The 16,264-nt window shown below is 41.9% G+C and overlaps 1 protein-coding gene across 1 annotated transcript in view; it reads left to right on the plus strand.

The window, feature by feature from the left end:
- The window catches only part of Dchs2 (dachsous cadherin-related 2), a 221,099-nt gene extending 207,366 nt beyond the window's left edge, over positions 1–13,733 (plus strand). The window contains exons 17-20 of the mRNA XM_052730019.1: positions 3,637–3,767; positions 5,232–5,518; positions 6,955–7,087; positions 9,150–13,733. Coding sequence (XP_052585979.1) covers positions 3,637–3,767; positions 5,232–5,518; positions 6,955–7,087; positions 9,150–11,761 — 3,163 coding nt within the window. The 3' untranslated portion in view covers positions 11,762–13,733. The remainder of the gene's footprint in view (positions 1–3,636; positions 3,768–5,231; positions 5,519–6,954; positions 7,088–9,149) is intronic.
- The last annotated feature ends 2,531 nt before the right edge of the window (positions 13,734–16,264 follow it).

Genomic DNA, 16,264 nt, shown 5'->3' on the forward strand with positions numbered 1-16,264 from the left:
TTTTTAATTTTGGACATTAGCATATGTGTGTGTGTGTGTGTGTGTGTGTGTGTGTGTGTGTGTGTGTGTGTGTGTTTGCGTGTGTGCACATGCCATAGCAGGAGAACGGAGGTGAGAGGACATCCAGGGCAGTTAGTTTGCTCTTTCTACCTTGTGGGTCCTCGGGATTGGTGGGCAAGGGCTTTTGCTCACTGAGCCATCTCACTGACCCTCATTATACTCTTTAATGTGGACACCCTCTTGAGTGAATAAGTTATTTTTGAATAAGGGGTCCTTTCTTTCTCTCCTCATACATGATTTCATTGTGCATTTCTTCCCCCTTGCCCATTTCTTTTCTTGTTTATTTTCATTATTGTTTTTTTTTGGGGGGGGGTTGGCCCCTTTTGGTTGCTGCCGTGCATCGTGTAGACACTGACCCCTTTCAGGTGTGAGACTTCTCGTTTTGTTTGTTGGTTCACTTTCGTTTTACTTCTCTGGGATGCTTCATATTCTAAAACAGGAGACTGAAAAAATTAAAGATCACGGAAGAAAGACCTGGTGTAAGATAAACATGTTCATATGAATACCCAAACATACTCAGTAAATGGACCTTAAGGTCATTTTTAGTGCTGTATCTTTGAATACCTTCTCATCTCTGGCTTCCTTCCACACGCTTACCAGCATCCACCCAGGGCATCTTGTATCTTCTCATCTCTTTTACTCCCTACTTGTTCCCCTGTTTCCTGGTTTAGCATTGTGGATGTGCATATTTTTAAATGCCCTAGCTACCTCCTCAATGGAATTCAGGGAAGAAGAGATGGATCTGAGAGGCCATCTTACCATCTTTCACCAGAAATCCTAATTCTTCTTTATCATTGTTTCTGGTGTTAGCTGATGTTTTTATTTTTCTTAACATTTCAGAAGGAACAGAAAATTCTCAGTAGACATTTGAGATATAGTGAAGCGATAGCTTTTTCATCATCTCTGCCCACCACTTCAGTATTTTAGGGAAATTGAGTGAGATCTTATCTGGTCAAAGGCCTCGTTTGAGGTGGACTGTGGTGAGAGAAGCGTCCCACACTGGGCAAACGGGAAAGGACGTTCTGGACTTAGGATGGGCAGTCTGGTCAGTTTCATTGCGGCCTCTGCTGACACAGCTCTGTGCAACAGTCTTGCAACACAGAGCCCGTTGAACAGGCTGCAACCCTCAGCGTCACAAAGACTGCCAAGGAGCCTTCAGAGAGCGTGAGGCCTCACAGGCTCAGCTCAGAATCGATGAGGCTCTGCTTCCATGGTTTCTCCTCTGTTCTTTTAAACATCAGAGGCTGCCTTTCGTTTACAAACAGATAAGAGATTTCCCTCCATATCCAAGAAGCTCAGTTTCCTTTTCATCTGACTTAGGCACTAGATAAAACCCTAAGGTTGTGGCAGTGTGAGAATAAGGGTGTCTGTGACAGTAACGGCAGGCAGAGTTGACAGAAATCTAAGTTTGACGTCTTGGCTGAAACTTTAGGTCACATGGCGAGGGGCAGGCAGCAGTGAAAGGAAACTATTCTGAGATGATTCCTCTCACAAAAATATTCCCATATGTTCCACACTGATGGCCATACTCGCAAATCAAGTTCCCACCCGGAATCATCCCTGTGAAGCCTGAGTGGGGGTTCTGCGGCTGCCCCATCCCCACGAGTGTAGAGGGCAGCATTTGTGGGCTTCACGGACAGTCAACAGTGACTGTTTGCTCTTAGTGGAATTCAAAATAAGAAAGAGATGAGACGTATTTTACATCATCTTAAAATTTAAGATTGGAAAAGAAAAGACACCTACAAGGTGCTGTCAATGGAAGAGGAAGTGTGTCTGCTCTCAAGATCCAGTTTCTTAAAAGATAGTCTCCATAACTGGTTCATATGAATACCCTCTGGAATAAAGTTGTTATTCTAATTGACAGCTCGCTTTACAATGTACCTGTTTCTCCCCTGGAGTCTCAAAACACTCAGAAAAAAAAGATGAAAAAGATGCCATGATTATGCACTCTGTGTATGCAGCATGCTGAGGGAGGGGCCCATTAGCAGGGGTACAGATTTTGAGCTGAGCAAGACCGAAGATTGAATTCTGGCTCTACCTTGTAATAAACCTCTAACCACGGAAAAAAATCTTCAGAAACTGACATCAACATTCATTAAAGACAGGTATTAACGTAAGACATCCACCTGTCCTAAAGGAACTCATGGAAGAGACAAGATAGGCAAACCATCAGAAAGAAAACTCTAGTGGCAGAAAAATGTGCAGTGTGCTATGGTCGTGAAGGGATTTCAGATCACATGAGAATTGGGGAAATCTTACTGGAGATGTGAGCATTGAGAAGGCACCAGAGTGTAAGGATGGGAGCATCAGGCAGGAGCCAGTGATTAGAAGGTCAATGTACATGCTTGGGAGTTTGAATGATCTTATCATGGAGAGTCAAGCAGATGTTTAAATAGGCGTTCATGTTTTCAAACTACTATTTATATATTTTTAATTATGTGCATGTGGAGCAGGGAGAGAGCATGAGTGCAGGTGCCTGCAGAGGCGAAATGGCATCAGAGTGGTTGTGAGCCACCAGATGTGAGTGTTGGGAACTGAACTTGGATCTTCTTCAAGGGAAGTTTTCACTGTTAACTACTGCACCCTCTCTCAAGCCCTAAAGATGCAAAACATAAACAGCATTTCAGGTAAATGGGTGCAGAGACTGGCGAGGACAGGCATACTCTTCTCTATGTTTAGTATAGGAAATCAGTTACTTCTCTGGATTTAGTACTAAAAAACTCAAGTTCCAATTTGTCTTGGCTTCACTGGTCATGAAAACATTGGATTTTTCACATTCTAGGAAACCCTTAGGTCCTAGATTGAAGCAGGGTGGTTGATCACTCTACCTGAGGCTCTTAAGCTAGGGACAGTAAAGATAGAACACTAATCTAAGGGATACTGAGGAGATCAACTGACCAGACTTGCAACTAGTTGATGCTAGAAGAGTAGGGAGAGAAAGGGAGAAGTCGAAGCCAGTAGTAGTTGCTCTAGTTTGGGTGGTAGAACACATCAGTGTAGTCCCACTCCAAGGAGATTAAATCGTATTGTGTCAATTCCTTCAGAGCCCACCCTTTTCTCTGCATAGTATGAGCACATCATGACCCAGTCACTCCTTCATCATGGCAGCAAGCTCTCCCAAGTCTATTATTGTGTTGATTGGTTTGAAACTTGGATCTGAAAAATACCCATATATAGCCATCATTTTGACAGAATGTTTTGATGATACAAGTAGATGGAAATATGTAGCAATCCCCATGCAGCAGAGGGGGCACAAGTGTTGGTGCATGTATTGCTTGAGTTATTCTTAGTAGAATTTTAAAGTCTGTCTCCAAGAAATCATGCATTTATTTTCACTTTAATGCTTCGTGACCCCTGGCAGCCTTCTGGAGTTTGTTCTTGAAACTTGTCAAAAATACATAAATTTCAAGCTACCATTCTTGTGAAATAAATTGTAAATGATGCCATTTAGAAAAGGCCATGGGAGAAATAAAAGCCAGCGAATTCACATAAAAAAATTAAACTAGATTTGATATTTATGGTTTTTTTATACTTCCTAGATGGCTCATAACATTCCTTGATTCTTTTCCAAAACAGCTTGATTGTGCAAGCCACAGACAGAGGGGTGCCCAGGCTGTCTGCTACGACTTTGGTCAAGATACAGGTGATTGATATAAATGACAATGCCCCAGTCTTTCTCCCCTCAGAAGCAATAGAAATTGCAGAAAGTAAGTGTGGCAATTTGGAATCAACTTTTAATTAACTTATGCATTTTTTATAGCCAGTTGTTGTATTGAGTATTAGATCTCCACAGCCACCCAAGCCAGATAATTTTGCCTAGCATAACCCAACCTTCAGCATCAGCACTACACTTCTGGTTGAGACTAAAAGCATAATGGTTCCAGTGCTGGACTGTTTGGTTCATTTGTTACACAATGACTCTATAGTCTGTGAACCTCAGGTTGTCCCACAGTGAATGGCTGCACCAGCAAAGCCAGCCTATCCATCGATAGACAAAGTTGACAATGATGGTGACCTTTGTCCCTTTGCTTTCTCTCTTCACACCAAAGCCGTTCCTGAAACATTCTGAACTTTTTTATTGTCTTTGCTTTTCTAAAGAGCTTATACCGACGCCTTTCCATAGAAATCTCTACACACAGGAGTGCCTATATCTATTACTCTCTACAAACAAAACATATTTCAGTTTTATCTCTGACTTTTGATATTTTCATTTGATTTGATGGACTGTGTCCTGTTCCCAAGCACATGAATTGATGTTAAAATTTATCAACACAACTGGTGTGAAGATGTCACCAGATCAAATTACACGAATCAACAATCTGTTGAATGTGCTAAGGTGTTCTTAGTATTCACCAAGAATTATCCCCGAGGCATGACGACTGAAGATTATGATTCCTGTATACAGGGGAACAGTTCTGAATGTCTTGGCAGATACTTTCCATCTGCACCATAAAGTTCCTTTCGTGAGTGGGTTAGGTAGTGAACCTGGTGGTGCAGGAGACACTGAGCATGCCTTGTGTTCTGTAAGAGCTTTTTAGTGAGTAATCGTAGAGATTTCCTTTCCTCACTAGCACTGCGAATACTTTGTTTTCCCTTAGCCTTGGGAATTTTAATTTTGAGAAACAAATTTAAAAGAAGAAAGCAATGTCTATGTCACCATCAAAGAAATACTTTTTCTTCCTTTCTTTTCTTTTTTTTCCTAGATGATGAAGTGCTAAATCTTACATCTATACCCAAATATTATCATTTGGTTCTGGCCTCTTTTCAAAGTTAATGATTTGCATTAATGCTTTGAGTAATGTCCTTCTTTCCCCCTAAACCCCTGTGAGGGTCTGCTCAGACATAGAAACTCTACACTACAGGAAAGTGCTCAGAATGGTTTCTGATTCTGGAGTTATGTTGTAAGCATATGGTAGAAAACTGTAATATAAGACTGGAGCATAGCCTACTTCCTCAATTTTCTACTCTGTGGTAGATTTTCACTTTTATTGGACTTATAAATTCTTCTGTGTTTTGATTTAGCCCATAATGAGCTTCACATGAGAAATCATGCCAGAAAAAAAAAGAAAATCATTTTAGATTTAAAATGAAAATACTTGGGTTGAATGATTGAAGAAATATCTTTTGATGATGAACTTAATGGAAGCTGACATTGGTCATGATGATTGCAGATTCTCTGCCTGGTGTAATTGTGTCTCGGGTATCCATCTATGATGCGGATTTGAATCCAGCTTTCACCTTCAGTTTTGTCAAAGAGAGCAACTCTGGAGCCAAGTTCGCTATCAGTCAGGACACTGGAGTGGTGGTGCTGGTGCAAACACTGGATTTTGAAGAAGTTACGGAATATGAGCTGATCATCCGTGTTTCCGATTCAAGACACCACACAGAGGGGTCCCTTATCATCTGTGTGTTGGATGTCAATGATAACCCACCAGTTTTTTCTCAAGATTTCTATCAGGTAAAGAGATGGAAAACTAGAAAGATCAGGGAATGAGACTGAGAGATGGCTCAGAAGTTAAGATCCCTGGCTGCTCATACAGAGGACCTGATTCTTTTTCTAGCACCTATGTGGGAACACACAACCATCTGTAACTCCAGATCCAGGGCATCTGCTACCCTCTTTTGGACTCCACAGACATCAGGCATGTACATGGGGCACAGAGAGACATGCAGGCAAAACACCTATACACATAAAATAAATAGTAACAGTGAGTGATGTCAGTCTTCCATCATTGATGGCCTGGTTTAGGCTATCAATATTTACTGTTGTTCATTCTGAATTAATGCTGCAGGCTTGTGTGTCATATTGCTGACTAGAAATCATCTGGAATTACTTGACTCATTTATCTCAGTTTACTGAGTATGCAGACCACTAGCTTTTTTTATGTTCTCCTGTGTGTGTGTGTGTAGTTGGAATCCAGTTGTTCACAGCAATTGGAACTTTCCCAGTATTTGCAGGGCCACAGAGAAGATGAGCTAATTTACACTATCTGGGGATGCTTTGGGCAGATTCTTTAGAATACATGGATTAATATTTCACACAAACAGATTGTGAGCAATTCCAGAAAGACTTTAGATTTCAGGGCAGAGTATATGTTTACAGAAGTCAGGACAGTAACAACATTCTACTGAGCTCTTGGAAATGTATCCCAGCATTCTTCAATGGAGCAAAGGAAAGATGATTAACATAAAAACTTAACCTTAGTAACAGTCCTCCATGAAGCCTCCCTTGAATGATGTAATTAATGCATGTAACATGAAATTAGTTATTGCACTACCTTCTGTCATTTAGAAATAATCTGGAAAAGAAACAGTTCATAGTAAAAACCAAAACTGAATGAAATTAAAATTGTTTTCTGAACCCAGGGACTGTTAACATAATGGTTTCAATATATCAACTCTATACATCAACAGGCCTGTCTTAGTCATTGTTCTCTTGCTATGAAGAGACCCCATGACCACAGGCAATCTTATAAAGGAAAACATTTAACTGAGGCTGGTTTATAGGTTCAGAGGTTTAGTCTACTGTCATCATGGTAGGAAGTACAGCAATGTGCAGGCAGACATGATGCTGGAAAAGGAGCTGAGAGTTCGCAACAAGAAGAGAAAGTGCCACACTGAGCCCGGCTTGAGCTTCTGAAACCCCAAAGCCCACCACCAGTGAGAGACTTTCTCCAAAAAGGCCACACCTACACCAACAAGGCCACACTTCCCAGTAGTGCCACTCTCTATTAGCCTGTGGGGGCCATTTTCATTCAAACCACCATAATACCTGTGAAAGGCAGATTGGGTAGTATCTTGAGTCAAAATCAACAGCATGGTGTCTGGTTCTGCCCCTACTCCTGAAAATTACATATTTGCAAGCATGATGCCTTTGTCCTCTTTTGTCCTCAGGCAACAGTTCCTGAACTAGTACCTGAAGGGTACTCAGTGCTGACCCTGTCTGCCACAGACTTAGAGAGCAGTGAGGACATTTCTTACAGGATCCTTTCCTCTTCCGAGGGATTCTCCATTGATCCCAAGAATGGTGAGTTACTTACAGTGGCTTTAATGCATCACCAGTGACAGCCCAGAGACATGGAATCATCAGTTTCGAATATTCCTAAGGCAGTCCTCGTCCCCTCCTCCCGCTTGCTGCAGTTACGGGCACTGCTTTCTTACTTATCTACAGCGGGAAATGGCAATGGTACTTCTTCAGCATCTCAGTGGCTAGAAAGCAAAGGGTGTTGGTGAAACGCTGCTCACCAGGAAGAAATACAGCAAAGACACCACCACCACCACCACCACCACCACCATCAATATAATGATGCCCAAGTTTGTGCATCCAACCGACAGGGTTTAGGAAGATGTTCTGTGACTCAGCCAAAATGAAAAACAATGGCAAAGGGATCAGCTCATTAATGAGAATTTTATACGAGTAGAGTGCAGAAGCTGTTTACTCAGCTCAGTGCAAAAATAGTCAGTGGCAGTGCCACACGCTCAATAAAGACAAGAATAATTTAAAAAGAGAAAGCAATTTAGTATTCATCTCTACCCAATAGCAGCCATAGCGGAGTTCTGCTTCATGTAGTATCTTCCAAGGTCCTTTGTGTTTTTATAAGAGAGAACAGCTGTGGTGTGCAATGTACTCAGACAGTAACAGCTCACTCAAACATTTAGGCAGGGCACCAGGGGCATTAACAGTGAGCAAACATTGAATGCTGAACTCAATAAAGAGGGGTAATCGGCAACACAGTGTCCTAGCAGGGCACAGTCTAGGAAAAAAATAGAACCCGGACATCACACTTTGGTCTCATCTCTACCCATCACAGCATCACTTTCAAGAGAGAGGTGAGTTTAAAATTAATTGTAAAGAATTATCTGAAAGAAAAAAATTTGGTCCAAACTATCGGAATAAGACTCATTGGATGCTTGTGATGAGAGAAATAAGAAATGCCACACAACTTGTAGACGTGTGTCTACGGTGTGAGTCTGAGCATGCCAGGAACGTCACTGCCCTTTCTGTCTTATCGCTCATGCTTTTCTTCTCATCTCATAGAGGTTCAGACACTGGCAACCGCTGTCCTCCATCAACCTATCGCAGTGTGTGCAGTGCAAGCCCCTGAGCACTTAATTCTTAGCAGGACTTTGCCCTGATGGGTGTTATACACAAATATTGCCCCAGTGTTGTTTAGAATGTTTTAAATGAGTAATTGCTATCGAGTCAGTCTAGTTCATGGTGTGACTATAATTGAAATGTGGCATTTATACCTCACCGTTATGCATTTATTTTTAGTGACCATACTTAAAACACTTTAATAAAAATGCCATTGTGTATGCACTTATAAATGTTACGTATGTCTGTTTACCACAAAAAGAGATATTTGATATATTGTATCATTAAGGAAAAAATTCTGCTTGCTGAATTAACTCATGATCTTGAGAAAAGACATCTTTATAATTAAGCCTTCTACATTAACATTTTCACTGCTTTCATTTGGCTGGAGTTATTTCCAGAGTAATTCCCCATCCATACGTGTTGAGGAGAGAGAGAGAGAGAGAGAGAGAGAGAGAGAGGGAGAGATATGCCAGGCACACATTCTACCACTTGAGTGATTGACTATCCCATCCATTTCATTCTTATTTGAGAGAAGGTCTCATTGCATATAATAGTCTAGTCTCAAACTCTCTATCTGCCAGGATAGTGCTAGGATTACAGACAGGCACTACCTTGCCCAGCTCAGAATAATTATCTTATGCTAGAATTTTTCTGTACATATTCTCATAGATAATGGGGTAAAATAGAAATATATGAGACAAGAGTGTACATTCTTTTAAAAATAATAATGAAACAACTTACTACACAAAAATAAAATCCAGAGAGGATGTAGCAAAGGCAGTCTCAAGTAGTACATGTAAATGGAAATCGTGATTGGTTCCGAAGCTTTTGTACAAATATAACAATTTTGAAATGTCTTTGCACTACTTGGCTGTAACTTAGCACATCCATCAAAGAGCAATGCACATTTACATATTCATTAAGCATTTGCCAGCTAAATAAATCCCCGAACATTTAGTTCACAGCTTTGACCTGCTGTCTTATTTTTCAGGCACCATATTTACTACCGGTTCTACATTACTTCTGGATAAAACATCAACACTTCGATTTCTTGTTGAAGCCAGTGACGGTGGAACTCCCCCCCTGAGGGCACTTACGTTAGTGGAGCTAGAAATACAAGATGTGAACAACTTTGCCCCTGAGTTTACAGTGGCTCACTATAATCTTAGCTTGAGTGAGGATTCTCCCATTGGAAGCACCCTCATGACCTTTTCAACTCTCGACCGTGACTACACTTTCGAAAACACACACACTAAGTATTCCATCATCAGTGGCAACTTGCACAACTACTTCCACATTGAAACCAGTCTCCTTCACTCAGAATATCCCCAGCAGCAGGGTGGTGCTCTTGTGCTGCATCATGCTCTGGACAGGGAAGCTAGCTCCAGTCACAAGCTTGTCATCCTAGCATCTGACTACGGCCACCCTCCTCTGAGTTCCACAGCTGTCATAGCGCTAGAAGTTCTGGATGTCAATGACAACACACCTACCTTCAGCAGTCGGCAGTATACTGCCCATGTCAAGGAAAGCACCCCTGTAGGGAGTCATATCACCGTGGTGTCAGCCGATGACCGTGACATGGGTACACGTGCAGCAATCACCTATGACATAATCTCTGGAAATGAGAAGGAACATTTTTACTTAGAAGAGAGAACTGGGGTTCTTTATTTGGTGAAACCTCTGGATTATGAGGAAATTATAACATTCACTTTAACTGTCCAAGCTGCTGATGAAGAAGAGAAACATGTTTCTTTTGCTGTCGTGCGTATCAATGTGTTAGATGACAATGACCATACTCCTCAGTTTATGTCCTCCAGCTTGACCTGTGTCACTCCTGAAAACCTGCCTCCTTTCTCCATTGTATGTTCTGTCCAGGCTCTGGATTTTGATGCCGGGCCTTATGGAGAAGTGACTTACTCAATTTTGTCACCTTGCCTTGTCACGCATGGGATTCACCCCTATCAGGATCTCTTCGTCATTGACCCTATAACAGGGGATATTCAAGCTGAGCAAATGCTTGACTATGAAAGTGTTACCAAGTATTGCTTGGTTGTTCAGGCCAAAGACAGAGGTGGCGCCACAGCTTCCCTGGAGGTTTGGGTGGAAGTTGAAGGGGTAGATGAATTTGAACCCATCTTTACTCAAGATCAATACTTTTTCAGTCTCCCTGAGAAAGGTCAAGGACAACAGCTGATTGGCAGAGTGGAAGCCTCGGATGCAGATGATGGTGTCGATGGGGTCATTCTTTACTCCCTTAGAACTCCATCCCCTCTTTTTTCAGTAAACAAAACGAATGGCAACATTTACTGGATCAGAACCCCTTTCCTAACCAGCAGTCAACTCACCAAAGAAGATACCCTTGAGGTGAAGATAATTGCACATAGCCCCAAGCCCGGCTCCAAGTCCACATCCTGCAGTGTGTTTGTGAACATCACTTTGCCACCTGAAGGACATCACAGAACAGCATTTGCTCACAGTTTCTCCATCAGCCTCCTGGTCTCCTTTTTAGTGTTCCTCTTCCTTGTCTGCACTCTAATCGTACTGATTTTAAGGCATCAGCAGAAAAACCCACTGCACAGTTCTGAGGAGAAGACACCATCCTCCCCAGATGATGACCCCAGGCTGACTGGAGCTGCAAGCAAGCTCAAGGCTGGGCAGCAGACCGTGGAGTACAGGGATATAACAGGGCCTGCTGGAGCTATGCCTGCTGAATGGTTGAACTTAATGAGTGTCATGGAGAAGGACATTATCCATCTGTACAGGCACTCAAATTCCAGCGGCCACTGCTCTGTGGATGGAGAAACTGCAGAAGATAAAGAAATCCAGAGGATAAATGAGCAGCCTTATAGAAAGGACTCAGATTCCGTGCTGAGTGACCGGGGGTCCAGGGTGCCAGACTCAGGCATCCCCAGGGACTCTGATCAGCTTTCTTGCCTCTCGGGAGAGACAGACGTGATGGCGAGTACTGAGGCGATGGAAGCCAGCCACATGTTTGAGGGAGGAGACAGAGAGGACGACTGTGGCACACTCTATGTTCAAAACAATGCGTTATCCCAGACAAGAGAGGCAAAAGCAGGTGTCTTGGCTGGTAGCAGGAAAGAGTCCTTTACTTCAGTCAATCAGGAAGGAAGGTGTGTAGCTCTTTCCACTCAGGCAGCCTCTGCTGATGGTGCCAGAGGCAGCTATGCCTGGGATTCCTTCCTCAGTTGGGAACCCAAGTTCCAGCACCTAGCCTCTGTGTTTAACGATATTGCCAGACTGAAGGACGAACATTTACAGACGCCTGGCATTCCACAAGACACCTCATTTGTTTTTCCACCCCCTTTGATAACAGCCGTAGCACAGCCTGGGATTAAAGCAGTTCCACCACGAATGCCAACCATCACCCTGGGACAGGTTCTTCAGAAATTCCCCCGGTCTCCCCTTCCCTACTGTGGCAGTTCTGTACCAGAAGCCATGACTCCCAGCTTCTCTCCGTCTCTTTCCCTACTGACGATACAGACTCCTGCCAGGTCACCAGTGTTGCCAGACGGAGAACCTGTAGGAACACACATACGGGGCACATGCCGTGAACTGAAAGCTGAAGACGAAGTCCAAGTCTAAAGTGGCTGCGTTGTCGACTCCCTGCTCGTCCAGCACTCCGCACAGACGGACAAAAAGACACAAGCATGTCCGACAGGATGGGTTCACTCTTACCCAGCAGCGAGAGATCCCATGTGGACAGTGTTTTCTAAAACTTGCCCATTTCAGTTTCTAGAAATTCTTCCAGCCTTAATGAGAAGTTATTTCCTCTTTTTTAGACTTTTTGGGTTGCTCTCAGGACTCACATCTGTGGACATTAACTAGTCTGTTTGTTATTCCTGCTTGTTTGTTTGTTTTAATGTTCAGAATTTATGATTTGAATAATCATCAGAAATTGTGACTGGAATTTTTCATGACTCTGGGCTGATATGGCCCAAATAAGCATTCTTGATTGAAGCAGAAAGTACGTTCTCAATGTATGGCTGAGATGAACAGACAGTGCTTAGGCAGCAGTCTGCCACTGGAGACATGATATCTCCGCCTTCTCTACATATGATGCCCCCTCCAGTGCTCTGTCCAGATAAGAAACATTGAAGATTAATTTATAGAAATTACTTCATTTTATTTTCTTCAGCATATAGCAACTTTGGGCGTGAGATAATTTATCTACTCAATGCTCATTTTTAAAGTTTGTGTAGATGAAATTATGTTACGAGCTAATTATAAATGTCATAGAGTAAATTTAGCAGTATATTTTTAAATGAAGTTTTTTTTATATATATATGAAAGTTTCTATTATTAAAGTTAAGGGTGGGTGCCAGAAGTCTTTCTTCCATTTATTTACCATTACTTTGTTGTTACCTGGAACAGTTTCACAAGAGGGTATAAAGAATTCTGCTTTACCCAGTTCCTAGTTCAGAAACACAGTCATGCTGTCTGGTGCTTACAGGTAGGGTCATACCCCTCTCTGATGGACCAATAGGGCATCAGAGATGCTTTTTTTCTGTTAGGAGGCTGAGTGTATCCTAAAGATGATGATCTATAACTCATCTTCCCGTGGGGAGCGGGAGAGTGGGGGGACCACAGCCAGGATTTGGGATCACCTTCTAGGAATCCCAGTGTGAAATCTGTAATGCATCTGGATCATTTTCTCAGTAGCTCAAGTGGGCTTCTGCCCTGGAAGGAGCTCTTTTATTTATTTATTTTCATGTATCCCACCTGTGGAACTACGTGAACTAATTTGTATTTACTCAAAACCATGGCAGGCGCAGTGTGCTATCCAGTGTAGTAGGTCAGTAATTTGATGGGAGCCTATACTGATGGAATATGTAAGTATATCTTCTTGTTGACTCAAATTCAGAGCATATGTCTAAACCACATTAGTAAGTAGTAAGTGTGATGGCCATGAACGATTTTGGATGAGCTGGAATTTTAGGAAATTTAGAAGTGGGCCATTTAAATATCATAGCACTGATTCATATCTCCCCTTATCTTTGGAACGTCTGAAGAAGAAATTTAATAACTTTTGCTTTAAAAAAAGACAAAAAAGTAATTATTTCCCTGTGCCAATGGGCTGTCTCTTGACTCTTCAATAGAGCCGGTTGATCAGAAGAAGACACTCATAATGTTTTCCTTTGCTAATTACATGTGAAAGCTTTACTTTGTAGCAGAATTATCTGTGTTAGCCATGAATGCTTTGTTTTTAAACGGGTTCTCCCATTCTTTGGAAGCACAGAGTGACCCATCTAACTCTTCCCTAAGTTTTTCACCTTTGATTTATTATTGAACATGATTCTGTGGGTGTTTTCCCCCTTGCTATTTCATACGAAACAGAAGACAAGACATATTTAGAGCTCCATACCAATATTTAGCAGATCTTTAATTGACGACTTTATTAATCCCATTCCCAGCACTGCCGCATCACCGAAAAACAGCCACAAGTCGAGTGGAGGGTAAGATGTGAACATGCTGGTTAAGTGCTCCTAATAAATCACGTGTCAGCCCTTTAAACCAGAGTGCTTTTTCCTAAGTAAACAATATAATTTCAACTGTCTTCCTGCAAGTTGAATATTAAGCTGCCTCATCTGTTCCGTGTTACTTTGCTGATCTCTACACCGGCTTTGGCACTCGGGAGGGGGTACAGAACTTGTTAGTGGAAAATCATATTAAGCCCCAAATTCATAAGCTATAAAATAAAAGACAGTTGTCTCTTGTTGGAATTTTTGGCTGCCTGAAATTCTGGACTTTCTTGTTGGCAGCCTTAAAAATCCTGGTGTAAATCAGTACCAAATGGATGTCAAAATTCTGTGTCCCAGTAGTAATCATTGGATCAGCTTCCAAAACGGATTCCTGGGCAAATATAGGGGGAAATGCTGTATCTTTAGGGAATTGCTCATTTCACTGTTTTTAAAAATATTGAAATGTGTGATCCACTACTGGCAGCCCTCACATATGTAGGTTTAGCCCAAGTTAGATATCCATATCCAACTGGGGCAGGATCCTTTTCCCTACACCTTTGTCCTTGACTTTCTCCAAGCTGTTTTCTAGAAGTTCTAGGGGTGAAAGTCAACTATTAACTCAGAGCTAACAGCACTGTTGCTTTTGTGTTCTTTTGCCATTGTGCATACACTCTAAGCTAGAAAGAGCAAGTTAGGAACCAAGGGTCCAAGAGGACTAGCTGTTTCAAAGCAATGAAATGCAGAAGTGAGTATCTGCCAGTGTCGATTTCTAGATAAGCTTGTTGAAGTTATCTTCACGGTATGTTTTGCTTGAGTGTAGAAGGATAGAACAAGTTGTCTGACTGTGAAGAGAGGGTTGGAATGGAAAAACCACTGTGCCAGAGGAATTCTAGGACGTGTGGAGTTGGAGAATGTTTGCTTAGGTCCTAAGCTAGGTATCCCAGTGTGAGTTTCTGCCCATTTTTGACATCGGAGGGAGGGAAGAAGAAAGAGGGTGTTGGTTGAAGCATGAGTGATGGAGAACAGAAGAGAGGCTTCAGTCTGAAAGGAAAGAGAGAACACAAGCAAAGAGATGCAGGCAACAGAAGGGTATGAACTCAGGAAAAACAGCCCTGACGTGCCTGTCATTTGTGATGTCACTTTTGGAGGAATCTATTTCTCCTCCCTCCTTGTGATTTATAAACTAACGCTACATGAAACTTAACTAAAATGCATTTTATGTGAAAACTCTCATGTATTTTCTCTCTGCAATCCTCTCCCCACACAAGCACACTCTGGCTGGACTGCAGAAAGAAATGGTAGGGGTGATTATGGCTAGGTTATTTCCCTCTGCATGGCTTTGTCCTTGGAATGCCACAGAACTGAGTAATAGACTTCAGACGTATAACCAAGTAAGTAGGAACTGCTTGATTTACAGTGTCCAATACTACATTTACCCAATTTTTTAAAGCACAGTATAAAACACAAGACAGAGTCAATTGTTCGTCTTCAAAATTTCAGTTTTTCTTTGAACTCTACTGATATGAATTATTCTGAGTCCATGTAGATGAAAGAAAAGTGTCAGTTTGAGACAGAGCTATGGCAGCCTGAGAAAGATTCAGAACCAAATGGCTAGACTATCAAGCTATACCTTTCTCCTACTAACTTAGCACTTGGCTGTTTGATGTCAATTAGCACATCCTACTGTCTGCGCCTATATAACTTCGCTCGTTTAACCCGACACAAAACTAAACTAAAGCTGTGAAGTGAATAATAAGAAAGGGGGAAGGCATACCAAATAAATACCAGACACGCGATTCCATCTCTTGAATGAGAAAGAATTATTTTGTTTAGAAAACGAAATAAATGTGTCTCATTGTTAGATAGTCAACCCTCAGGGCAAAGGCATGGGCTCCACTTGTGTTCTGAGGCACAGATGGTTTTAGGTTGAGTTTTAGTATGTGTGAATGGGTGTGGAGGGGCGGCACTGTGCTGTGCACGCCTTAAACCCAGTAGGTGAGAATTCTTACACAGCTCTGTGCTTTTGGCCAATTGCAGGGCCTAGAGAAATAAGTGCAAATGTTTCATTATATTATTGTAGAAAAGCCAAAAATCAGAATGTCCTTCTGAGATAGAATTTTACCTTTCTTTCTCATTCTCATAGTGTACACATATACTGTCTGAGTTTCAGGTATGTTTAGAAACAAGCTGTAAACAATATCTTTAAGCATATTGTTTGAGACAGCATATTGACATAGCCACGTATGTTGGCTTCATTTATTTTAGATTCTGCAATAAACCATAGCTATCCATGGCTAGCAGAGAGGAATTTTATCAGCATGAAAGAACAGTTTGGCAGAAATGCCTAGAATGTGCACTTCAAAATTTACTCAAATTTAAAGTTAAAAACAACAGACTTTCTGAGAGATATTCTATTTATAATTTTATGAGTAATATTTTAAACAGATATAGATGAGTTACTGATCTTCCTGAAAGATCAAAGCATGGGGCTGGAGAGATGGCTTACACTCCTCTTGCAGAGGACCTGGACTCTGTCCTTACCACCCACATGGTGGCTCATGTCTGTTAACTCCAGTTCTGGGGATCTGACGTCCTCTTCTGGACTCTGTGGGTATTGCGTGCACAC

This window comes from Peromyscus californicus, unplaced genomic scaffold, assembly GCF_007827085.1.
Source record: "Peromyscus californicus insignis strain IS unplaced genomic scaffold, ASM782708v3 Scaffold_9__1_contigs__length_137607984, whole genome shotgun sequence".
NCBI classification, from domain to species: Eukaryota; Metazoa; Chordata; class Mammalia; order Rodentia; family Cricetidae; genus Peromyscus; species Peromyscus californicus.